We start from the raw sequence: 25,769 nt of genomic DNA on the forward strand, positions 1-25,769 counted from the left end.
GTTTTGACCAAGAGACGAATCTCTCTCTGATTGAATTTGATTAGAGAGAGATCTTTCGGCTGCACGTACACTGCAGGCCGATTCCCGATTGATTTCAGTATGAAATCTCACATGAGTCAGCCAAGTTTGCTGCCCCCCTAGTGTATAGATTATACCTTTCCTGTATTGCCCACTGCGCGGTGCCCATGCATTTTTGGAATCCTCCACTCTTCCTTTAGCACACATGCCACGTATTATATGCTGGTGGCATGTATACCGCTAATGGAAGAGCGCAGTATTCCAAAGACAGATGGGCACCGCGCGGTAGGTGACCAGGATAAGTAATGTATAAATGCACACACAGAAGGCACATTTATACACTAAGGAGAACAGCGCCAGGGGGTTAGTCGCTCATCGCAATATTGCTCTCCATTACCGCCACCCACATGATCGACGTTGATTGGGCATGTTCTTGGCGGAACAGATTTTCATGCGATTTGATAATTGAATGGTCGCTCGGCCACCCAGTCAAAAGATGTATGACCTTAAGGCTTCACTTCACAAAGGATTGGTCAGAAATAAAAAAAATTAATAAATAAAGGAGGACAGTTACATGCCGCATTCAATATTTCATTTTTTTCCCTTTGTGAACAGCTGGTGAGCCTTTGAGGTGTGACCATGCACACATCTGTAGTGAAGGCACACTGGTGGATTAGTATTTGTAGACTGGGCTGCAAATGCATACACACTCTGCAGAGGGTAGGGCAAATGTACTAGAGTTGACCAGGCTGTTCCTCAACATCCCTGCACAGGTACTACTGCAAAACAAAGGGCAGACGTGCTAGTGAAAGAGGGGGCTGCTAGGCAGCCATGAGCTAGACCAGGAAGACACAGCAGAGGTTAATTCCCATTTAAATAAAGAGCTATTACATTTCATTCACAGCAAACTGAAAGCAGTACTGCCCCATTCCAGTAACTGGAGTCCCACCTTAGAAGGATGCTACGTGTGGATGTGTCACAATGCCCCATAAACAGAGGAAAACCATATACCAAAGCATTTGCTCTTTTATTATAAACTGTACTCTGCAATGCAGAGATGGCTTGGGCAAAACTAGTGTGTTCTGCCTACAGCCCAGCTTTTAAACATACCCTACACCATTTCTAAAAGCAAAAAGAAAATAAAAAAACAGATGACATTGCTCACATGTACATAAAAATAAACACAACATGAAAACAATAGAGAAAGAAACCAAGTAGTGTTGTGTTAAAGTATGCACTCAGAGCATAATTGAAACAGCAGCGAAATAAGTCACAGGGCAGCAGAGAGCTCCATTACTGGACAATTATTTCAATCAGCCCATGCAGTCAGAAATACCAGTATTGTCCTGGGAATGTGGGAAAACTCTGGATCCATTCCAGAAAGCTGCTATATACACAAACTGTAATAGGAGGCCTCTGTAGAGCAAAGTCACTGCAAATTGAATACCAAGCAACTACGACTGGCCACTGATTTCCAAAACACCATGCATGTATATGTATTATGTGAATTCATTGCTAATTACTGCTTTCTTTCTGCAATGTGTGTGTAAAATATTAGGATACATCTATCTATTTATCTATATCTATCTATCTCAAGACACAGAACATTTATATCGCACTTTTCTCCTGGTGGACTCAAAGCACCATAGATACAGCCACTAGGGCACACTCTATAGGCGGTAGAAGTGTTAAGGAGTCTTGCCCAAAGTCTCCTAATGAAAAGGTGTTGGCTGAAGAGCAGATATTAAAACCCTGGTCTCCAGTGTGAGAGGCAGGGCCCTTAACCAATACACTTTCCAAATACAAATGATCTCCCAGCTCCAGCTAACCACTTCTTACCCTGTAAATGTCCCTGGGCCTCCAGCTGAGCAGCACAATATAAACCTCTGTGTCCCAGGTCACACAATCCGCACTGTGGCTTAATGGGAAAGATCACTGCACCCATTTCTTGGCCTCAGCAGTGTCACCACTTCTCCATAATTCATTGTGCTATTTTCATCATTTTCATCGCTGACAAGTAGGCAAAGTTTTCCTATCCCAACTAACCAGTCTCTCTTTTACATACGCTAGTTGGTTCTCGGCCTGCACATACCCCCATGTTTGAATTTCTGTGCTGAATACTCTAGAGGGAACCGAATTCTTCATAAAATGGTGCTAGTGGATTATTTTCTGCATAGGAAGAAGTGATCTAAAGCACGGAAGAGAGAAAACTAAAACCAGGGAGATCTAAACCAACGAGTGGAAAACAGACATTTTTTGTCAGTTTTATCGCATTGCAAAACGGACGTTGAACAGATCTGATTTTATAAATGGGATCTATTCACACTTGTTGGTCTGCAACAGATTCGCTGTCCGATTTTCCCAGACAGGCAGATGTTTTTTCCATACACTCCAACTTGTTTCCATCCAGACTCCAACGGACTATCGCTGCGGACACTACACTGTCCACTCCCGCTGGCCATTCATGGGCCAGCTGCAAGTGGCAACTCAGCCACTTTGTAAACTACTAAAATATATTCTATGGTTGTGACCCACCAGGCTTTCCTCACGCTACATCTGTTTTTTTTTGTGTTTTTCCATAATGCAGAAATGCATTCAAACCGACAGCTCACATTAAAGGTGCCCATACACTCGTCAGATTGGCAGCAGATAGATAAGAAATGCATCTGATGATCTATCTGATGCGTTTTTAGAACATTTTTTACCAGGATAGAATTCCAACAGATTTCAGTTTGAAATCTATTGAAATTCGATCTGATGGCATTTTTTTGCCATCAGATTTCCATTAAGGCCAATGCAAACTGATAAGCAATCTCTTCAGATCGACCTAAATTTTCCACCCTGCAAGTTCGATGGAAATCCATCGAAATCGATCGAAATCGGCCATCGATCGGTCGATTGGCCAACCGATTTGCAATCGATCAATCGATCGATCGGGATCGATCGGTCGGCCAGAAAATCGGCTGAGTGTATGGGCTGCTTAAGGAAAAGTGCCTGTTCACATCATATATAACTTTCTCTGTTAGAGTTTAAAAGCGTGCTGCATTTTTCTGGACCCCACCCACATTATTTGTAGTCCATTTAAGTACCGTAATGAAGCCAGAAACAAGCCTGACTAAAAAGGCATGTGAAAAAAAACTAGCGCGTGAACGCAAGGGTTTTCACAACGCAAGGGTATGAACACAATATTTTTGGTCTGTAAAATACCTAACTCAGACCTTGTTCACATTATAAAATCGCCATCGCTAAGCGATTTATGGAGAGATTTTTACAACACTTTTCTAAGCGCTTTCAGAATGATTTGCGCTTAGAGAAGCGCTTTTCTAAGCGATTTTGTGTAGCAGTGTTTTTTTCACTTCCTGACTTAAGTCAGGAAGTGAACTCTTTGCTCTGGAAAACAAATACAATTTATTCAGTGCTTTTTCAAGCGCTTTGCGATTGCCCTATCCTTTTTATTGAATCGCAAACGCTCAAAAAATGGTGCAGGAGCCGCATTTGCGATTGGATAGAATGCTCATTGCTCATGTGAGAACACTCACATTGAGCAAGCAACAATGCAGAAGTGCATTGAGGGCGATTTTAAAAATCGCCAGCGCCTAAAAAAAAAAAAAAAAAAACGAAATCGCTCCAGGTGTGAACAAGCACTCAGTATTTTCCCTTTTTTGGGCAATTCTGGAAGATTTTTTTAGCAGTTCCGAAAATGTGATAACACGTGCGATAAAACATGTTGCATTTCAGCGGTAAGCATGCGGTTAATAATTATAATAGTCTCCTCCTCCTCCTTCCCTGGTGGGGGCGGGTTGGATTATTTGATTATGTAGCAACCTATGGAATATATTTATAAGCATCCCCTATTATTTTCTATGACACAGTCTGCATAGGAACTCCACTAAAAACTGCAAAATGCGTACAAATTTACTTTACTGCCAGGTACAGGCAGGTCTTAAACTGATCAGTAAATTATGTGCTAACATGCCCCCTATTTTTCATGAGAATTCCAATTTTTGGTAAAATACCGCAAACTGCTTTTATTGCATGCGGTAAAATACCACTTATGCAGTAAAACGGACGGTAAGCGTAGCAGAACCGAGGACAATTCGAGCTCAGGAAAAAGTCTACTAACTGCTACAAGTGAGCTTCTTTCACTGACGCCCCATTTCCACCTGGCAGTGCGCACTTCTTTTCATGCTCGGGTCCCTGGTCAACATACATTTGTGTCTTCCACAAATGTCCAATGTTATAGCACAAGCACATGTAGAGTCCAGAAAAAAGGACCCTGCTGTCAGTGTGTTACCGTGCATATAACCACATATTACATGCAAACGGCCCATTGATTTTGGGATGTTAGTTCGAATGCGTTTTTTCACATGCAGATAGTAAAGGCAATTTTAGCAAGGTTTTGCTTCAGGAATATGCATGTAACCTGGCTTAAAGGGAACTTGAAGTGAGAGAAATACTATATTCATTCTCTAATACACAATACTAGTTGCCTGGTCTGCCTCTAAGGACACCTGGAGTAAGAGAGATATGAAAGCTATTTACTTTTAAACAATGCACATTGCATGGCTGTCCTGCTGATCATCTGCCTCATATTTTTAGGCATAGACCCTGAATATGGGTGAATGGATAGTGCTGACATAGGAGACCTGTGTTGAAATCTCAGCTATTCCTATTCAGTAAGAAAGCACCTATTTAGTAAGGTGTTTTTGGGCAAGACTCCCAAATACTGCTACTGCCTACTGAGCGCACTCTAGTGGCCGCCTTGTTAACACCGAGTCTGACAGGAGAAAAGCTCCAGACAAATATTGGAATTATTAACATGCATGCAGATCGGGTGTTTGAACTTTGTTTTGCCACATGCTCGTTTCAGATGTGTGATTCAGATACTACTGTTGCATTAAATTGCAGCAGGGCTGCCAGGTCACTGGCAATGATCAAAATGAGAAATACATCAGCCTTCGTTTCCCTCTCAAGTTACTGGCTCAGATGGAGCATGATGATCAGATACTTTGACTATGGCCTGACTCTACTGGCTGCATGCTTGTTACAGGTCTGTGACTCAAAAACAATTGAAGCCAAAACCTGGACATGACAGCCAGGCAACTGGCATGGTTCTTAAAGCGAACCTGAACTCAGAACTCCTCTCTGCTGTAAAAGATACACAACAGCATAATAGCCTTTAAAGGGATACTTAAGTCTGGGCAAAAAAATGAGTTTAACTCACCTGGGGTGTCCCTCAGCCCCCTGCAGCTGATCGGTGCCACAATAGTCGCATAGGGGGTGCTATTGTGGCTGGGAACGCGAACAATCACTCGCGTTCCCATGCCTGTCGGCCGGTGACGGCGAAACCGGAAGTCGTCACCGGCGGGTCCAGGAGCATCGGAGCGGAGCTGCGAGGGCACCGATCAGCTGCAGGGGGCTGAGGGACGCCCCAGGTGAGTTAAACTCATTTTTTTGCCCAGACTTAAGTATCCCTTTAAACAAAAAAACATTTCTCTGTTACAGCTGATACAAAGCCTACAATATATCTGCACAGTTTCTACTTCCTGATTCATGAAAGCAGACATATTGTTAACCTCAGAGTGCTTTCAAATGAGCTTATCTGCCATCTCTGCCATTGGCAGTCATGTAACACAGGGGAAATATCAGATTACAATTTGTGATTAGACAGAAGTGACAGGGAATTAAACAGCCTAAACTCTCTAAATACATACAGGGTGCATTTATCTAGGTTTTCCTCCTGTCCTGTGCAAGAGTTCAGGTCCACTTTAAAGCGCACCTGAACTCAGAACTTCCTCCATGCTCTAAAAAGACACACAATAATAACCTTTAAGAAAATCATTTCTTTGCTACAGCTGATAAAAATCTGCCAGGAAATTGCATCATGTGTACATGTCCAAACTGTTTCCGATCAATAATGATACCGATTTTCCAGCACTAACTTCCCAAAATCAATTACATTAGCAATCGGTAGCCAATCATAAATAAATCGGTTCTATGCCATCGCTCAGAAGGGAAGTTGCATCGTGAGTACCCAGCATAAGGGCTCCTTCACAAAATGAACGGTTTCTCCCGAGTTTTCGCCTAAAGATCATTTTACATCTTAGGATACATTCACACTAAAGAGTTTGTGGTCAATCGCAAACGTGGTGCATGCAGCGTCTTTGGAGGGATTGCGCTGTGATGCTCATTCTATTCAATGGGAATCACAACCGCAACTTGCGCTTAATCGAGAGATTTTGCCCGCCACATCGAGATCGTGGACCCAAACGCAATTGCCAGGAATCAGCGGGCAAACTGTCCCTTACTGTGTTGTAGCTGATATAGTAACCTCTGCTCTTTTAATTCTCTTGCCAGTGGGGATGGACACAGATACAAAACTCCTAACACGGTTAGAAGATCTCATGTGCGTTCTCCGTATTGCAGTTAGCAGACACTAGGCAGAGCTAGGCAGGCACATGGGCATTACCAGCTTAGGAAGTGGTGACACTAAGAGACCTGAGCTCTGTAAAGAGCCATTCCAGTTTAGAGGACATTATGGACCATACTCTGCCTGGTACAAGTGACCACCTGTGGCCTACCTTATGCAAATTTACATTCCTGCTTTAACAAAAATACATTGAACAAGCATATATGTTGGGCCATCTGACTTCCAGCACACAGATTCCCATGTTGATAAAAACACATGAGGAGAATAACACAGTAAGCAGCTTCTATTGACCCTGGTTAACTGTAATATTCACTGTTGATTTGTGGAGATGGTCCGCTCAGCTGACCTGCAAGGAATGCAGCATAGGTGGATAACACTAAATTCACAAATGTTATACCAGCTGATCTGGTTTCCCTGCCAGTTTATCTAGCTAGAAAGCTGCCAACTATGGAGACCTGCATAGCTTGTCAGCTGTTCCTCACTTCTGAAGTAGGTCACATCAGAAGACAAATTTGTTTACATGTCATGTGTTACTGATGGAATACCAGGAGGCTTAAATGCCCATGGAACGCCTTTGTGACCTCTACAGTGTGTTGAACAATCTTGTCTAAAGATTAACCAAATATCTCCAATCCCATTTCCTAGTAGCTTAAAGAAAACCAGAGATAAACATTATTAAAATATTTATACATACCTGGGGCTTCCTCCAGCCCCATCCGCACAGATCGCTCCCACGCCGTCCTCAGTCTTCTGCATCTTCTGTACCAGATCCCGCGGCCAGTCTGTGGAAGAGCAGTGTGTTCTCTACGTCTCTCTCCGACTCAGAATAGTACTGTGCCTGTCCAGTACTATTCTCCGTCGGAAAGAGCGCAGTGTGCTTGCTCAGACTGTCCGAAGTTATGGGACCCGGTATAGTAGACTGAGACATGTGGATGGGGCTGGAGGAAGCCCCAGGTATGCATAAATCTTTAAATATTGTTTATCTCTGGTATATTTTAAGTATTTCAGACGTAAGAAAAAATGTCCCTCAATGTATGTCAGCTATTACATTTCAAGCAAACCTGTGAGTTTAATGGAGGCAAAAGTTTGATACTTGCCTCAGTAGAAAGATCTAGAGACATCCCACGCCCTCTTGCAGACCCCCGCTTCTTGCCAGGAACTTCTGAAATCTCACGGCCGCGCTTCCATACATGAACAAGTGCGGCTGCACTTTACAGGTGCAGAACGGCTTGCCCCTGCACAGTATAATGGAGCCGCCCAGGAAGGGTGGAGAAAGCGGAGCCTGAACAGCTCCATACTACTGCACAGGAGCGAGTCATCGGCACATGCGCAGGGCTACCTTGCCCCAACAACAAACGGCTGTTAACAAAATTCCGGGGGTCCAAGCACAGGATCAGCGATGTGAAGGATGGGGGAGCCTACTGAGGCAAGTATCTAAATTGGGCTATTTTTTCCCTACAGGTACACTTTAATGCTTAAAGTGAGCCTGGGTCCAAATGCTGAAATAAAAGCAACCCATGCCTGCCTCTTTCTCCTGCTCCCGTTGGCAAACTGTCAACAGTTTTCATGTTATATTGGCAACAGGATTAGTCTTCAATTAACCTAGAATAGCTTTTCATGCGAGATACAAAACTTCAGCCCTGGAGCATTTGTGCCTATACTAGAAAGCATTTATATTTGCTGCCCATAGCAAACAGTCATATTTCCAGTTTCATTCGCAAACCAGCAACAATAGCAGTTGGAAGCAGGACAAACATTTCAGGGGAACAGACAGTCATTCTCACATACACTGGAAAAGGCAGGGCATAGGACCACATACTTCCTGTCTTCCCACTGGAAGAAAAAAACAAATTAGACAGTCAACAAACCAAAAAGAGGAAAGCAAATAGACAAGGTCCAACTATCATCCATTACATCGGTGCAAGCAATCAGCATAATAAGTTCATTTCTCACACAAGGTGTGCGTTCAGTACATTATCCCCTCATAACCTTCCATTATAAACCTTTTTCTAGAGACACTGTGGAGGGAAGCTGCTACCTAATGATTTTTCACTAAGGGATAGAAACTCACATTGCACAAAATGCTTAGAAGTGCTATCATATTACATGGTAAAACTGACCAGAAACACCCTCAGAAAACATGCACATGTGGTGACCATTACATAGGTACATTTTACATGTGTGCTCATTCAACAGGTGGATGAAGCTGCAGGGGGTTGGACTGATTAGGCAATGTCCAAAGGTTAAGGATAAAAGCAGCAGTACACTGTAGTATTTTACTACAGAAACTTTTCTTACTTATTTACCATATGTTATATGTAACACTTTGTATGGTAGAAGATAGACATTCGCTTTCATTGCAGGAACCTTGTACCCCAAACTGTCCTGAGATCCACTCCAATGTACACTGAAAAAAAGCTCTCTCTATAAAGAGCTATAATCCACCACATGAACCCATTTATTTCCTACATCTGTTAAAAACACAAATGAAAGTAAAAAGAAAAGAAAATGATGAAGCTGCTAGAAAATTTTCAGAAGCAATTTTCAGAAACACACAATGGCTGAACCAATAAGACCACGCATACAAAGCTGGAGCAAAACACATGCTTAAGACAACAAGATACCTGACTGTTTGCCTTCTGCTTTTGATATAGTTACCCCACAGATGAATCACAATTAGCTTGACAATGTATTCTGTAAAATATACATCAGTCTTGTCCCATTGCTAATAGTCACAAGATGGGTTCACATAGCTCGTACCTCAGTTAGGCACCTAATGACTTGCCCAGCAGGGATTACTAGCATTATCTTACCTAATCGCAATTCTCCAAAATTGCCACATCCAATCTTTTTCCCAACTCTAAAATTAGGCCCGACCATTAATACTCCAGAGTTCGAAGAGCCAGTACGTGTGTTGTGACCTGATCGGCCACCAGGTCGGGCCATTCTTTCATCAGGTTTGTCTTTGTCTTTCTTTTTGCCATCCATATCAAGTTTACGGTACTCCACTTTGAATTCTTTTTTAAGAACAAGCAAACTCAAATTGGGTGTTGTAAAAATGGAAACATAACTAGCGAAGTTCCCCCGGTGGACGCTGTTATTCTCTCAGCTGATGGTGACGAGGACTCAGCAGAGGCGGGTTCATCCCATTCGCAAACGGTGTCCGCTGGGGTCTTCAGTACAGTAAAGTTTATCCCTTGCGGAAAATCCTCCTTCCTCGTCTCCTGATGAAACCTGGAAAAAAGGAAGAAGAAAAACAAATGAGGAACATCTAAATGTATTCTTCCCATGAAGAAGTCATTAGTTGTGCTATTAACACCAACAATTTAACTTGTCAATCAACAGGGCAATAAAATGTTGAAGTGGGGGGTGGGGGGAAATAATGTCCTTGGTGATTTTTCTATGCAGTTCACAAGATAAGCGGAACATAAAAACTCCACAAAGAAATCAAAGGATGCAGTCAATACAAACACATTTATGGGTTGTAAAGGTTTACTGCCAAATTGATTCAGATAGTATTGGTGTAGTCTGGGAAGTCTCTGGCAACTGAATGCAGTGTTATACAAGGGACCTTCATTTTCTTACCTGGAACTAAGACCTACCCCAAGATATAAACAATCCAGTACCAGTGCTTACACTGGCTACAATGGCTCTGCAATCTCACTGTGGAACATCAGCCCCCGAACACCCCCCCCCTCCCCCCCCACACACACAGCTAACCACACACACTGACATTAAGTGGCAATCCGCTTTACTGCACATTGCTTTTCAATAGATTTCAGCTGGCAGCCTATTAAAAAAATAATAAGCAAACATTACTTTGATATGGTGCAACAATACAGCCAGTCGATCAACCATGAAGACTTTAAGACTTGTTTGAATCGAATATGCCCTAAAATATCTGATCAGAGTGATCGAATCTGAAAGATTGATAAACTTGACCACTAAGGTGGCTATATAAACTTTTCCTGCCAATGTATGATGATATAAATCGATGCCACAAATGAAGCCTGATCAATCTTTGGCTGAAATCGAAAATATAGGTCGAATGTGTAAGAAGGAAGATATTGCTTGATCAGTGGAGGGTCGGGAGTGAGGCAGCGGATATGTAAGAAAGAAGATACTGTACTGCTCGATCAGAGGAGGGTCGGGAGCGAGGCAACGGATGTGTAAGAAAGAAGATACTGCTCGATCAGTGGAGGGTCGGGAGCAAGGCAGAGGATGGGTTTCCTATAGAAGCTATGGACTATACTGCCCGTTCCTTCTGGCTCTATTGGAAACTGAGCCTTCTGTTAGAAATTGTATTAGATTCACGATACACTGTGGTGCATTGACTGGCAATCCCCAAATTGTATTAGGACTGGGAAATATTGATTTAGCAAAGAAGAATGGCAGCTTTTATACAAACTGCTGCACACAGACATATAGAAAATGTAAAAAGTATGATGAAAAAGTTAAATGTCTTAACTAAAGTCTCTGACCCTGCTGCAAAGGTAAGTGAATCTTTCTAACAAGGATAGATGTAGAAACCAAATCTAAAAGGTTCGTATAAATGCCAAACGTCCATCTTTAAGAACAATGCTACAGAATTAAAAAAAATAAAAATAAATCAGAATTGTTTGAACATACCTACCGCTAAAACCAAAAACAATGCAAAAGCTCTGAAAATCCAGCATCAGCACAAGTTATAGAGTGAATGCCAAGACTGGACTACTTAAACCAACAGAGTCTCAGAGCATTATTCATAGTCTGCTGCTCAGCACTCATTTCTTCCCAGATCTAAGCGGTCTTTACAATACTAGTACTCATGTGTGAGCCAACTGTACTTTATAAGCATAGAAAAATGTACCAAAATTACGTTACACCCCTGGTAAACTCCCATAGATCAGAGCAAATATTCTTCTCATAAAAAAAGGTGGAAAAAGCAGACTTTTAAACAATTCAAGGCTGCGCAGGTAGTTACTTACAACACCGAAAAATGTATTCAGAGAGGTTTCTTTTAGAAGTACCCTTAAAAAGGAGAAAAAAAAAAAAAAGTTCAGAGCCAGTTGTAATACTTACTTTCACACTAGGTTGTTGCGGTGCGTTGCAACGCATTGTGTCAGACAATATAATCACATTGCTATTATTGTATCCAGATAGTCGGATGCAATACTTTAATAGGATGTTCACATTGGCACATTTGCAGAGTGGTGCAACAGAATCCATTAGAATAATGCGAGGCATGCTGCAGTTGCAGTGAAGAATGCTTTGTATGTACCAAATGTTTCCCTTTATATGTCGTACCACACGCACATGCGACATGGGGATGCGACTTTTCCCTCCTACTTTTAAAGAATATGTAAGGCTACGTTCACAGTAAGACGTTATAGTCCTGCGTTATTGAAGTGTTATAAGGCAGGTTACCGCACCGCAATGTTAAGGCTATGCGAAGTTAAAGTCGCGTTGTAAAAATTGCATTATGGTAACACACTGCTGCAGGTACAGGGAAGCATACTTTTCGTTGCCTGTATGCTTTACTGTACCTACTGTATGTGACGGTAACGCAGCATTAATGTGCGCTGCCACCTTTTTTGTGTTGAGTTATAAGGCTGCGTTGCGATTTAACATTGAATCGCAACGCAACGTCCCACTGTGAACCTAGCCTAACACCCAAGAAAGCCTATGGTGGTATTTTCACTATGGTTGTATTTTCGCTAGGGTGTCGCGTCTGTTTCCAAATCGCCTGCAGCAACCGTGCTGATGCGAATTCACATCCGATTCGCTCTAGCCGTGCCATGCATGGGGATTCAGATACGATGTGCAGAAAAATGCTGCAGGCAATATTTTTTCCCCATGCAATTCAGAAGAATCCGGATTTCAAAAGGATGCGATACCGCATTCAAATTTGCATGCAGTGAAAAGCTGCGATACGGCTACAGTTAGAGCGGTGGCTAGGGATCCTTGGTTGTCTGACTCCTGGAGGTTGTCCAGTATAGCTCTAAGGACTAAGCACCTTAAAGAAAACCTGAACTGAAAATGAAAAATCAAAACAAACATACACAAGTCATACTTAAACCCCCCCCCCCCCCCCTCCCCATGTAGTGTACTCCTCAATCTCTATCTCCTTTCCCACATCCTGTTTGTCCACTGTGATCAAGGGAATTCTTCATCCTCCATTTTGAAAATGGCCATTACCCCATAACGGCTTCCTGGTCAGCACACTGTTAAACTGTAACATCGCCCACTTGAGCCATAGGGAAACAGACATTACTTGGCACATCAGTTGTCCTCTCAGCTATAACTGACAGCAACTGATATATTTCAGTTCTGACAACATGTTGTCAGAACTGGAAGGGATTATTGTCAGAAGAAAATGTCGAGCTTCTGAGAGGAACTGATGGCAAAGTAACTATGTAATGTTCATTTGAAGTTACCTCATGTGTTTAATTAATTTTACTCAGTACAGGCTCCTTTTAAAGTGCAAGTTAAGGCATTGTTCTATTTTAATATGCATTTAATAGCAAACTATGTTTTGGAAGTAAAAAAAGGAAAACAGAAAATATAGTCAGAGGGCTGGCAAGGTTTTAGCCGATAGAGCAAACCGTCTCCTAAACTGCATTACATTGTTTGAAGTGGGGAGTGTTTCAGTCTGACTGACTGAGCAGCCAGCTAAGCCTCCTACACATATTAAACTCAGCAGAGGCAGCATGTTGAGAAGCTGCCAGTTTGCAGCAGACTGTAGAGTCAAAAAGCAGAATATCACCAATGCCAGGCTGCATACCACAACTTTTCCTAATGAGGAGTAAGGTTGCATGCAGGTGGATATCAAAGTGGTTTCTGTCCCGATCCCTGTTGACATTGCAGTGTCACTGCAGTGGCCTGGCCTCACATAGTGGAAGGTGCAATCATTAAAGAGTCACTAAATACAAAAAGTATGCACCTACAGGGGAAAAAAAGCATGATCCTTTCCCCAGGAATGCTCACTCTGGTCCCCAGCCCATCTTTTTTTATTTGCTATTTTTGTTACCATAGAAACATGCAAGTTATCCCAGTAACGCTAGTGGCGCTAATAGGTTAACGGGTGGTGCACAGCAATCTTACGGCAGTTTGGCGAGTCAGGGAGGATATATAAAACTTTTGGCCAATATTTGGAAGAGGCGTAGAAACACCAATCTGCGAATCTTCTGAAAAAAGGGAAATAGCAGCATCATACTAACACAAGCTAGCTGCGTCCCATCAAACGGCAAAGTTATTGTTGCACGTCAATGGAGCACATAAAAAGACGCTCCAAGATCCCGATGAATAAAAAGCGAAATGTGATCACAGCCACGCTACTAAATGTACTGATGCTACCTGAAACCTAACCTCTGCATGCATCATTTCACCTTTCCAAGAACCCATGAAGCCATTACATTTCAGCCATTACCCTGAGGACAGCACACAGTTCAACTGCAAGGGCAACAAGGTAGTGCTGCACTGACTAGATAAATCCCAAGAGCCAGTTCCTACAGATTATGACTGGCACCTAACCATTCAAACCTCCAGCTTTTTTTCACACTGGAGGCTAAACTGCTGTTGAGCCTCCCGGCTGCCGGTCACAAGTACCTTTTGGATGCAATTACTTACAAACCGTGGGGTTAGCAAGCGGTAGAAACGGTGAAGAGTCATGTGTGAGCACAGCTGCGCTGGGATAAGACTCAAAGGAGGGGGGGGGGTGTAAGGGCCTCTCCAGCTCCTAGGCTAAGTGATAGCAAGAGCCTAGTCGGTGCACAGGAGCAACTGACAGACGGTGAATTCATTACATTCAGCCTGCCATATGAAAAAGGCCTGAGGCTCTGCTCCCACTTGTTGCTGGACCACATGCAGCCAGCGAGAGCAGACAATGTAGTGTCTGCTCTGATGGTCCGCCCTTGTCCAGCAGAAGCCCGGGGAGGATGCGTTCCCCCATAAGCTAAATGGGGGAACGAATCCACCTGCCCAGGAATAATCGGAGACTCTACAGAAGTGCGGTCCGCTTACTGCAATGGATCCCGCGGATCCGTTGCAGAGTCACAAGTATGAACGTCTCCTATTTATAACTGTCCGTTTAGCGATGAGCAGAGAGCAGACAAGAAAAAAGTCTGTTGTCCACTCTACCGGGGAACACAGTCTAAGGGCCTATTTCCACATTACACACGGATTCTGGATGCAGAAAAACTGACTCCAATGAATGCCTATAGGAAACTGCATCAGAAAAATCGCATTCAGTGTTAATAAGTCCATAGGCATTCATTGGAGGAGTCTTTCTGCATCCAGAATAAGCGTGTAGTGGAAACAGGCCCTTATCCACCTCTGGCTTTGATAGGTAAAACGTCCAATATGATGGAGTAAGGAAATAATTTGTCACCAAAATCTGTTAATTTATGGCCAGACTGACTGAAACAATTGCCTGAGTGACCCTGATGGCATACCTGGGCCAGTTTTGCTTGGAAGAGGAAAAAATCTGGGTCAAATACATTTTTTCCATCTCATCATTAGACACATATTCATGCACACAATGATCTATCAAAACATCCCAAGTGATCTCTTTTAGCAGTTTTATTGCACCTGCACATTCAACCACCAATTCATGGCTGCAGGAAGCTTTATACTACTTAATCAATATCCGCCTGCCTCTATGCAGAACACTACATTGCAGAAATAGAAATATGGATTCTAATTACAAATTCTGAGAAATAACTAGAGCAAGCACCATCCCTGCTGAATGACTGCTGGAAAAGAAAAAACAAATCATACAGTAGTGCAGCTCCATGAAACTGTCTGACCACAAACTAAAGGCTAACATACACCATCACAGCTGTGGAGAAATGAAGAGAGAAGTCAAGCCTGCACTACAGATCAGAGGTTGTACAACTGTATATCTTGACACTGCCATTCACCACTGATATACCAGCAGATTCAAACAGGTAAAAGGAAGAATGTATGAAGAAAAATGTAGCGATGATTTTTCCAACCTCTGAGCAACTCCAATACGAATTTGCTCTAGTTAAAATTAGCCGCGTTATATTTAGTTCTATAAATTAGTGTCCACATATTGGGAATATTTGAATTTGGAAGCTCGTTTCAAATATTCCTACATACACTGTGGGAGAGGCTGATAACCAGGGGCGTAGCAATAGCCATAGCAACTGCTATGGGGCACTGGAGCAGAGAGGGCCCAGGCTGTACTTTGTGTGTGTTCACTATTAACTTTCCCTCTGATTTTGTCTATTAGCCCAAGGACTATACACAGCGTATATTGCACGGGACTAGAAATTGCCCAGTCAACTCATTTCCATAGGGTAGGGGGCAGGTGGCATTGCTCGAGTACCTAGCTCTGAGGGCCCCATATTTTCTTCACGAGGAAGTACCATATATTCGAGTTGGAACATGACTTGGAGCGCAACTGCCAGAGCAAGTTAACACTCCCTGATGTGTTGCACATGAACAAATCAAATCAGATTCTAATTGGAAGAATTTCAACCAAGGTTTCCGAATATGAATACTGTATTGTCAACACATTCTAAAAACAAACTTTAGTTAGTAACTGCCTGAAAGTTTAGTTTAATTTCCTCCTGTAGCCTTATCAGTCACTGATCTGTGAGAAACTCACCAGGCTGCCAATAATCACTCTTATTTATGAATGCAGGAGATAAAAACTTGAGTGCTGAATGACAGTAAAAAAAATTGCTGTGTGTTGCTTGCAAACTGAATTGAATACTGTACTACATTATGCAAGATGATACTTCTATAAAAAAAAATAGAATACCTGGTACACACCACGCAATTTCCCGTCAGATAGTTGGTCGAATAGATAATGTCTGGTCCGATCCGTTTTTTAATAATAATTTCTGATTTTTCTGAAAAATCTAAATCTATTAGAGATCAGATCGGACCTGTCGGAAATGATCTAGCTGGCGGGAAATTGCATGGTGTGCACCAAGCATAGCACAAATACAAAGCAACTGTATAAAAAAGACAGCAGTCCAATTCTGAATGCTGCATTGCAGTTCAGTTATGACCCGAACAATCAATACAAATATAGACCTCACACAAGATATAAATACTCACATGTGCTGAACAAAAAGGTAATGAAGTCATTTTTAAGAGAGATTTACACATGCACTCATGTCTAGGCACTTGTGAAGATTCATTTGATTGAACAGCAGAAATAGTGCCATTAGGAGGAATGTTAAACAGAAAAAAAGTCCTGGTCCGGTTGTTAATGCTGTGGAATGTAAAAACTTGTGGCACACCCAAATATCAGTTATACTAGTATGACAAATTTTATCCTGCCAAGCAGGAAGTACAGATGTGTTCCAGGGACAAAAGCACTGTGCAAGTCTATCATTTTACAGTGCAAAGAACCTACACATAGCAAGCAGCAACAAAAACGGTAAGTAAAGGAAGGACATGAGTACACTTTACAAATAGTACCTGACAGCAGCAAGTATGGTCTTCACTATACAGTGGCGTTTTCTGACACACTTCTACCATGTGAGATTTCAGACGCATCAGAAAAGTACCCAGCACTACAGATCCATTTTTGGGAATAGTATTGATGCTGTGGAGAGTAATATATTTGTACAGCCATTTCCCTTCAGGCTGTAAGTCAGTGTGAACACGTGTAGAAGAAACGTTCGTTACAAAGCTTCTTGGCAAAGCCATAACAGAACGAAAAAAAAAAAATGTTGCTCGTGACAAGATCCCATAATTATGCTGCTAATTAAATGATGGCTTGTGTTATGTCAATTAGTGGAACACTTTACAAGCAAGTACCTAGTATTCATTCTGGCTGGGTTGGTGAAGGCAAAGGCTTAGCTGATCAGCAGATATTACTGGGGAACTACCACTCAGATTTTTCATCCTGTTCTAATGGACACAGCATATTAGTGAATCGGTGTAAAGCCTAATCTACACTATACGATTCTTTGTTTGATTCTATTACAATTCTATTTACAATCCGATTAAATCCAACATGTCCGATTCAACTCAATAAGATTTTACCATTGCAAAACAATGGCAAATCGAATTGAATCGAATCCCAATCAGACATGTCGGATTTAAACGGATCGTAAATAGAATCGTAATCGAATCGCACAAAGAATCGTATCGTGTAGATGGGGCTTAACATTTTTACTGTTTGTTTTAGATTTGTTGTTTGCAAAGTGTCATTTAGGTAGATAAAGGTTCACAAGCATGCCTTAGCGTTACGGGTCCATTCCAGACACTAGTCATGCCTTCTGTGATTCTCAGAGGCATGCCACATATTACTCATTGGCTCTAAGTCACATGTTGTTTAGAGTAACAGCCTGTGCCATTATTTTTATACACCCCGGAGGAGAAAAGAACCTCTAGTTGATGATACTCAAGGAAATGGATGACAAACTTTTTTTACACTGACGTAAAACTCAGGAATTCAAAACAGTATGGCGTGAAGAAGAGTTGCAGCAGAAAAGAAGCCTAATGCTAAGTAGACACCATTTCCAATAGGCCCCTTTCACATTCAAGGCTGAAGGCAGTGAATACACCGCCAGTGAGCCGCTCCACACATTGGCCAGGAGCTTGCGCTAGTCACAGGCAGTGTGAAGCGCCTGTCGCACCAAGTCTCATTTGAGCACAGACAGTCTGGTAACTGCACTGTATGTCAAACACAAATACGAGTGGGGTTACAAACACTATCATCCAATTGCATGAAACCGCAGCTGGAAGGCACTCGATGGCGGGAGCCCGACAAACATGCACTTTACAACAAACAGAACATTTATAATCGCGCTTTTCTCCTGGCGGACTCAAAGCGCCAGAGCTGCATCCATTAGGACGCGCTCTATACTTTAGGGTCCTTTCACACCGAGGCGGTGCGGTATTTTTACCGCACCATTGTGCAATAAAAGTCTATGGAGACTTTCATGCTGTAACGTTACGGTGTGACAGAAGTGACTTTTCACAGCATCCCCGACGCAGGTCAATAACTAAATTAACGCTGTGGCCCGGAAGTCATAGCAGTCTATGGCGATGCGCAGAATAAAAAAAAAAAAAAAAAAGAAAAAAAAAAACTAATTTGAGGGGCAAACACTTGCAATCCTCACCTGGAGCATGGGAATGGACATGGAATAAGTACCCATGCTTTCGTAAAAAAAAAAACCATCAGATTGATACCATGTCTAAGGCTTCTTGCACACTGCAAGCGATTCCGATTCAGATTCCGCTTTTTAATCAGTTTTTACATCCGATTCAGATTTGCAGTGTGCAAGGAGCAAACTGCAAATCTGAATCTGAAGTAAAAACAGATTAAAAAGCGGAATCTGAATTGCTTGCAGTGTGCAAGAGGCCTAAAACTGTTTCATAAAAACCCAACCATATTAGAAAAATACAAAAAGTTACACACACACACACACACACACACAGAATTAGACTGACCAGTACATTTTAATGGAAAATTAGATCCCTGTACAGTGCAATTTAATCAATAACAAGCCCACCTGTGGATAGCAATGAGGCATTTTCAACAACAAAAAAAATATTCCTTCAATATTTCATTAACACAAACCCTGCTTCACATCTCCTCCTATGTTTACTGATGTACACATTCCTCACAGATACCAAGGAGAAAGGTATTTGCAACAATACTTGAACATCTATATCAAATAATTTATATGATGCTATGCAATCCATACACACTGCCTAACAAAGTGATGGCAAAGTAGTGACATTTATAAAGCATAATGCCATACGAGAGAATAATGACTGGTGTCATGGTCAAGCAAAGTACAACTGGCATGAGTGCTTTACCAGCTCTACTAAGTGCTCACAAATTGCTGGTCTCTACAATGCAATTAAATAGCCACTTGATTTTAGCAACAAGTGCTTTGCCTAACTTACAGCTATAATCGAGAAAATTATTCCTACTTGGACACAGTATGGCATGTCATTTTGAAAGCAAGCACATGCCCATCATTCTGGATAATTAAAAGGTGACTGGTACTCTTTAGAAACCAATAAAGCCAACAACTTAGTTTAAATTACAGTTATTAACAGTAACTAATTTTAAGCCTATAGAACTGTTCTATAATGTTAAACGTAAATAAATGCAACCTATTACCATATGAAATTTTCAGCACTAGCCTTTAAAATACACTACTCGTCTACAAAGAGCAAAGTATCACAGTCCCTAGGCCTGCTTTCTTTGGTTAACAATACCACACTCAGCAGGGCTATTTATATTAGAGAAGGCAAGACAAAGAACATTTATATTTCACTTTTCTCCTGGCGGACTCTAAAGGTAGCCACACACTGGTCGATTTGCCATCAGATTCGACCAACAGATCCCTCTCTGATCGAATCTGATCAGAGAGGGATCATATGGCTGCCTTTACAGTAAACAGATAGTGAATCGATTTCAGCCTGAAACCATTCACAATCTGTGTTGGTGGTGGTGCTGCCGACGACACCCCCCCCCCCCCCCCGCGTACATTACCTGCTCCGGCGCGACTCCCCCCGGTCTCCGCTGTCTTCTTCTCCGCTCTGGCCTGGTCTCCGGGTCTGGCAGGCTTCACTTCTTCCTGTCTGGGGGAAGTTTAAACAGTAGAGTGCCCTCTACTGTTTAAACTTCCTGCCGGGACAGGAAGAAGTGAAGCCTGCCGGACCCGGAGACCAGCGCGGAGAAGACAGCGGAGACCTGGGGAGTAGCGCCGGCGGAGTAGGTAATGTATTGCGTCGGTTGTCGGGCACTCGAACGCCGCTAGTGACACGATGCCTACCCGCGGGCGATCGACAGTAATTTCCCGCACAGAGCGATCGACGGGACCGATCTATTTCGGGGCGAAAAAGATCAAAATTTAGAGTTAACGATTTGACAGCAGATTTTATCCCAGTGATCGAATCTGCTGTCGATCGGCGGGGAATCGGCCTAGTGTATAGCCAGCTTAAGTGCTTGAGCTGCAGCGACTAGGATACGCTCAGTAGGCAGTAGCAGTGTTAGGGATTCTTGCCAAGGTCTCTTTACTCAATAGGTGCTGGCTTACTGATCAGGAAAAGCAGAGATTCGAACATACACAGGTACATACAGTAGACTAAATTCAGCAGAGGCGGCCAATGAAAGGGCAGGGGAAATGCTGGAACAGATTGACAGAAGAGGTCAAAGCATTTCTACAATACAAATCATTGCAAAGTAGAATTAAAAAAAAAAAAAAAAAAAAAAAAAAAAAAAAAAAAAAACAGCTAGGCCAGACACACAGACTATTACATGGGGGATACATAAGCTACTCTGCAACTGGGTTCTAGTTTGTAGCAACAATCTCTGCCACTCACCTGAAAGTACCTTGTTTTCCTCATATGCAAAATAGGGACAAGTGGTCACCAGGATTGAAATTTGTAAGACTGATTGATCCACGACACAATACATAACGCTAGTGTCAAGAAATGTAGACACCCTCTAAACCCAAAGCACAACATAGAATCAGAGTGTGTTCATACCATTACTGAGCGCTGCGTAATATGTTGGCGCTTTATAAATACAATACATTTATTGTATTTTTTGGACTACAAGACTCACTTTTTCTCCCCCAAAAGTGGGGGGAAAAAGATAAAAAAGTCTAATCCAAATGCAGGGAGTTCCCAACTTGAATGGCTCCCAATACGCTTTTTTTTTCCGCCTGCGGGGGAAAGCGCATTTTGCCTCAAATAGAAACAGGCCCATTGAAATACATTGCATATGCAAATTTACATGCAGCTAATGCACGCAAATTTGCCATAGTGAAAATGGGCCCTTACGGTCTCTAATCAATGGCAGCCTATTACGTGTCCCAGAGTTAGAAAAAGGTCAATAGTTAATGTATTTTCTCTCTCCGTCCTCAGAAGTTGTATTCTGCCAGAAAACCTTTTATGATTATAATATCAGTGAAGTTTACTATATTCCCAGCAAGGTACCGACAAGACAGAAGCTGTCACTTCCATGCCTACAAATTAACTCTTTCAGGCAGCAAAATAAATCAAGTAAAATAGCCTGGTTATTAATCTGTTTTGTACTGTACATACACATGTTTATCTCATCATGTCACCTATTGTCTTGTTTACACAAGAGACAGCTAACAGTAAAATTTGTAGTAGTAGTATATTGTACTACGTTAAACTACAGTCCAGCTTCTATTCTACAGAAGCCAATCATGTGCACCTATAGAAATACTCAATGAGTATTGAATGGAAGAATTTCCCTTTGCTGTACTTAAACGATCACTCCATACACTCCAGACGTATTAAAAGAATGAGTGATCAACACAAGCTGAACCCAAGTTCGCGGTTTTGTGCCATGACTGATCATCTCAGCACTGGCTTAAACCATTCTGAATGGAAGCACTCGGTGCAGCTGTCTCCTGGTTCAGTAATTTCACGCCGACATGATCAGTCAGGCAACACTTGTGTTGAGAGCCCCGGAAAATGTCCTGTGTACTTGAATTCCAGGTTACACTTTCTGCCACTCAGCCAATGTCAACCGCTCAAGCATTGGATATCCTCATTGCAACAAGATCAATGCGTCAGTCCCAACACAAATTTCAAGAAACATTCTTGAGGCCTGGAACCCACCCATTTTTTGGAGCATTTAGGGAGTGCTTTAAATCAATAGCGATTTCCCTAAATGCCAATGTAAATGGATGGGACAGATTCTACTACAGCGATTATGATTAAGCAAATCGCAATTTATTTATTTTATTTATTTATTGTATTTATAAAGCGCCAACATATTACGCAGCGCTGAATTGCAATTGCAGAACATGAAGCATTTTGGGAACGTTTCCATTCTAATGAATTGTATAGGAGAAGGGAAATCGCTCCCAAAATTGCTTGCAAAATGCCATCACAAATCAATAGAGTTTGTGTTAGAGCTTTGCGCTTTCTAGTGGGTTTCAGGCCTACAGGACAACTGAAGTGAAAAGAATATGGAAGCTGCCATATTTATTTCCTTTTAAACCAGGGTTGTGGAGTTTGTACAAAAATCATCCGACTCCCGACGTTTATGAAACCACAGACTCCGACTTCAGGTACCTGAAACTGCTCCGACTCCTCAACTCCAACTCCACAGCCTTGTTTTAAACCATACCAATTTCCTGGCAGCCATGCTAAGCCATTTGGCTGCAGTAGTGTCTGAACAACACCAGAAACAAGCATGCAGCTAATCTTGTCAAATCTGACAATGTCAGAAAGAACTGATCTGCTGCATGCTTGTTCAGTGTCTATGACTAAAAGTATTGGAGGCAGAGGACCAGCAGGACAGCCAGGCAACTGGTATTGCATAAAATGAAATAAGCATGTTGAACAGGACGATACAGGCTGAGTAGTACGAGTGACTTTATTAATAAAAACTACACCGACATCTCAACAGGAAATGGAGTTAGAAGAGCCAGCTAGGTATTTTAAAATATAAGAAACAAGTGAAGATGGGTACCTTATGGGAACAGGAGTACAAGTGAAGAGTGGAATCCTTGTTCCTATCAGCAGCTTAGCTCAGAAATATCACTTTTCAGTAACTACATTGAGGGTAGGAACACACTAGGCAGAATAGCATATGCATTTCCATAGCACATAGTGGAAAACGCACACGCGATTCTGCCTAGTGTGTTCCTACCCTAAAGCACTATACAGGACCGTATAAATGTTACATTGTCTGCATCCTGAATTGACAGGCATGCTTCCAACTAGAGTTTTTATGCTACTTTTTCAGACCTAACCGATTTTTTTTTTATGTTAAGGAAGCTGCCATCTTACCAAGCTTGTGGGGCTTTAACGGGAATTTGAGCTTAGAATTAACCGCAAGAGTTGTATAATGCTATGCTGCTACTGGTCTCCCAATGCTCATGCCCCACCCCATGAAACTGAGATTTTTCCAACATGCCTGATCACATTTTTGATCAATAATCTATTCAAAATCGAATAAAAAAAAAAAAAAAAAGAATTGATCCAATTTTAGGGAAACAGAGATCTGAGATATTTGATAGTGATGAACTGATACGTGCATGACTAGCTTCTAGACCACAACAAGCAAACTGCAGAGAGTCCCTGTGGAATAGGCCTAGTCAGGTCTATGTTGCCGGTGCACAATCCCTCTGTGGGTCACCACTCCACACACGGTTCAATGTAGTAAATACGAAGGAGGCACTCATTTGGCTTCAAACTTGCGTTTTATCAAATCCCAGTAATAAACTTTGCCCTCCAGCTGTTACGGAACTACAAGTCCCACAATGCATTGCAGGAGTCAACCACATTCATGACTCAAAGGCAAATGCATTGTGGGACTTGTAGTTTCATTACAGCTGGAGGGCCAAGTTTGCCCATGCCTATAATAAAGACATAATGCCATCTATAAGGGCCCGTTTTTTGCACTAACGCGGCGCAATTTCAACGGGAAAATCGCGGCAAAAAATCTGTATGCGGTTGCGTTGCCGTTTCTATGCGGATTTTCACGCGGAATCGCTCGCGGTTTGCACAGCGCGATTTTAAACCATATCAATGCCGGCAAGTATTGACATGGGTTTTTAAGCGGAAACGCCGGGAAAACCTGCAAGACTAAAATGCTTGCGGTTTTCCTATTTAGTTACATTACCGACGAATCGCATGCGGGTGTGCGGCGTGCAAATTCTGATGGGTCTGCCGTGCAGATTTTTTATGCACGACAAACCGCACAGAATCCCGCACAAGTGGAAACAGTCCCATCCACTTGTACTGTCTATGTGGAAACGGGCCCAAACTGCAGGGATCAGATTGTGAGCTCCTGTACAGGACAGTTAGTGACACAACTATGCAATCTATAAAGCTCAGCAAAAGATGTCAGTGCTATACAAGTACTTTTACTTCAGACAACACCTCATATAGAAACTTGCTTGAAACCAAGGTAACCATATACAACTTTGTGCTAAACCTACCCAACATTCGCTTCTCTTCTCCCAGTTACTGGTTCCCACAGAAGAAAATAAATGCATTATCCCCTTCACATCACTACAGCTTGTTTGATTTACAAAAACACATTCATTCTACAGGGTGGAGAGATCCTTACATCAACAGAGATTGCTGGGATGTCATTCAAGTCACTAATAGCTGAGCCATGCAAGGCAGGTTTCCCTGTGACTCACAGTGAAGCACATGGAGAACTTCAAAGGAGGTGTCTTAGGAAACAGCAGACTAATCACAGGTATGTAGAAGAAATGCAGCTTGCTAAGATACTTGGAATACATAAACAGGAGTTGATGAGGCTCATTTTTATTTAATAGGGAAAGTGGAAATAAGTTCTGCACAGTATTACGAGCCTTAAAGAGACACTAAAGCGAGACTAAATCTCGCTTCAGGTGTTATATATAGCAGGGGCACGTGTGCCCCTGCTAAAACGCCGCTATCCCGCGGCTAAACGGGGGTCCCTTCACCCCCAACCCACCCCCCGCAAAAGATGGTCGGCAAGTTGGTCGTGGGGATTGTCTTCCTGGAGGCAGGGCTAACGGCTGCAGCCCTGCCTCCAGTCGCATCTATCAGACGCGCATCGCCGCCTCTCCCCCGCCCCTCTCAGTGAAGGAAGACAGAGGGGCGGAGGAGAGGCGGAGATACGCGTCTGACAGACGCGACTGGGGCAGGGCTGCGGCGGTTAGCCCTGCCCCAACCAGGAAGCGCTCCCCCGCTGCACGGAGGGGGTTTGGGGGGACAGGGACCCCCGTAAAGCCGCGCCATAGCGGCGTTTTAGCAGGGGCACGCATGCCCCTGCTAGCTATGAGGTCTGAAGCGAGATCTATTCTCGCTTCAGACTCTCTTTAAAAAGCATAAAGGAAATCTGAAATTACTTTATAAAAAAAAAAAAAAAGGGGGGGGGGGGAAGAGCTTCACTTACCTGGGGATTCTGCCAGCCCCCTGCAGCCACCCTGTGCCCACACAGTCACTCACCAATCCTCTGCCGTGGGTAAGCTTTGTTACTGCCAACTTGCTAGTCGGCGGCTACTGCGCCTGCACGGCCCTGACCACATGCGGCCTCATCCGCATGCCAGTCACTGGCCCAGTATGATAAAACCTCGAACAAGGACGCGCATGGCCAGGGCCGCACAGGTGCAGTGGCCGTCGACTTGCAAGTTGGCGATAAAGGAACTTAGTCGCAGCGGGGGACCAGTAGATCAGTGAGTGACGGCGTGTGCACAGGGAGGCTTCAGGGGACTGGAAGAAGCCCCAGGTAAGTTAAAAACTTTTTTTTAAAGTAACTTCAGGTTTCCTTTACCTCCCTAGCGGTATTGACAGACATACAAGTCAATACAAAACATGCTGTGAACAGTATTGATGTGCATACACGTTAATA

General features: G+C 42.7%; 1 protein-coding gene across 4 annotated transcripts in view; it reads right to left on the bottom strand.

The window, feature by feature from the left end:
• Window positions 1-25,769, bottom strand: part of CSNK1G3 (casein kinase 1 gamma 3) — a 204,229-nt gene that overhangs the window by 142,059 nt on the left and 36,401 nt on the right. For 3 of the 4 annotated variants that reach the window (XM_068246900.1, XM_068246909.1, XM_068246916.1), the window contains exon 2: window positions 9,262-9,682. The exons of the other annotated variant lie outside the window; for it this stretch is intronic. In XM_068246900.1, coding sequence (XP_068103001.1) covers window positions 9,262-9,436 — 175 coding nt within the window. In that variant the 5' untranslated portion in view covers window positions 9,437-9,682. The remainder of the gene's footprint in view (window positions 1-9,261; window positions 9,683-25,769) is intronic. 4 annotated transcript variants of the gene reach the window in all.

Source organism: Hyperolius riggenbachi, chromosome 1, assembly GCF_040937935.1.
Source record: "Hyperolius riggenbachi isolate aHypRig1 chromosome 1, aHypRig1.pri, whole genome shotgun sequence".
NCBI classification, from domain to species: Eukaryota; Metazoa; Chordata; class Amphibia; order Anura; family Hyperoliidae; genus Hyperolius; species Hyperolius riggenbachi.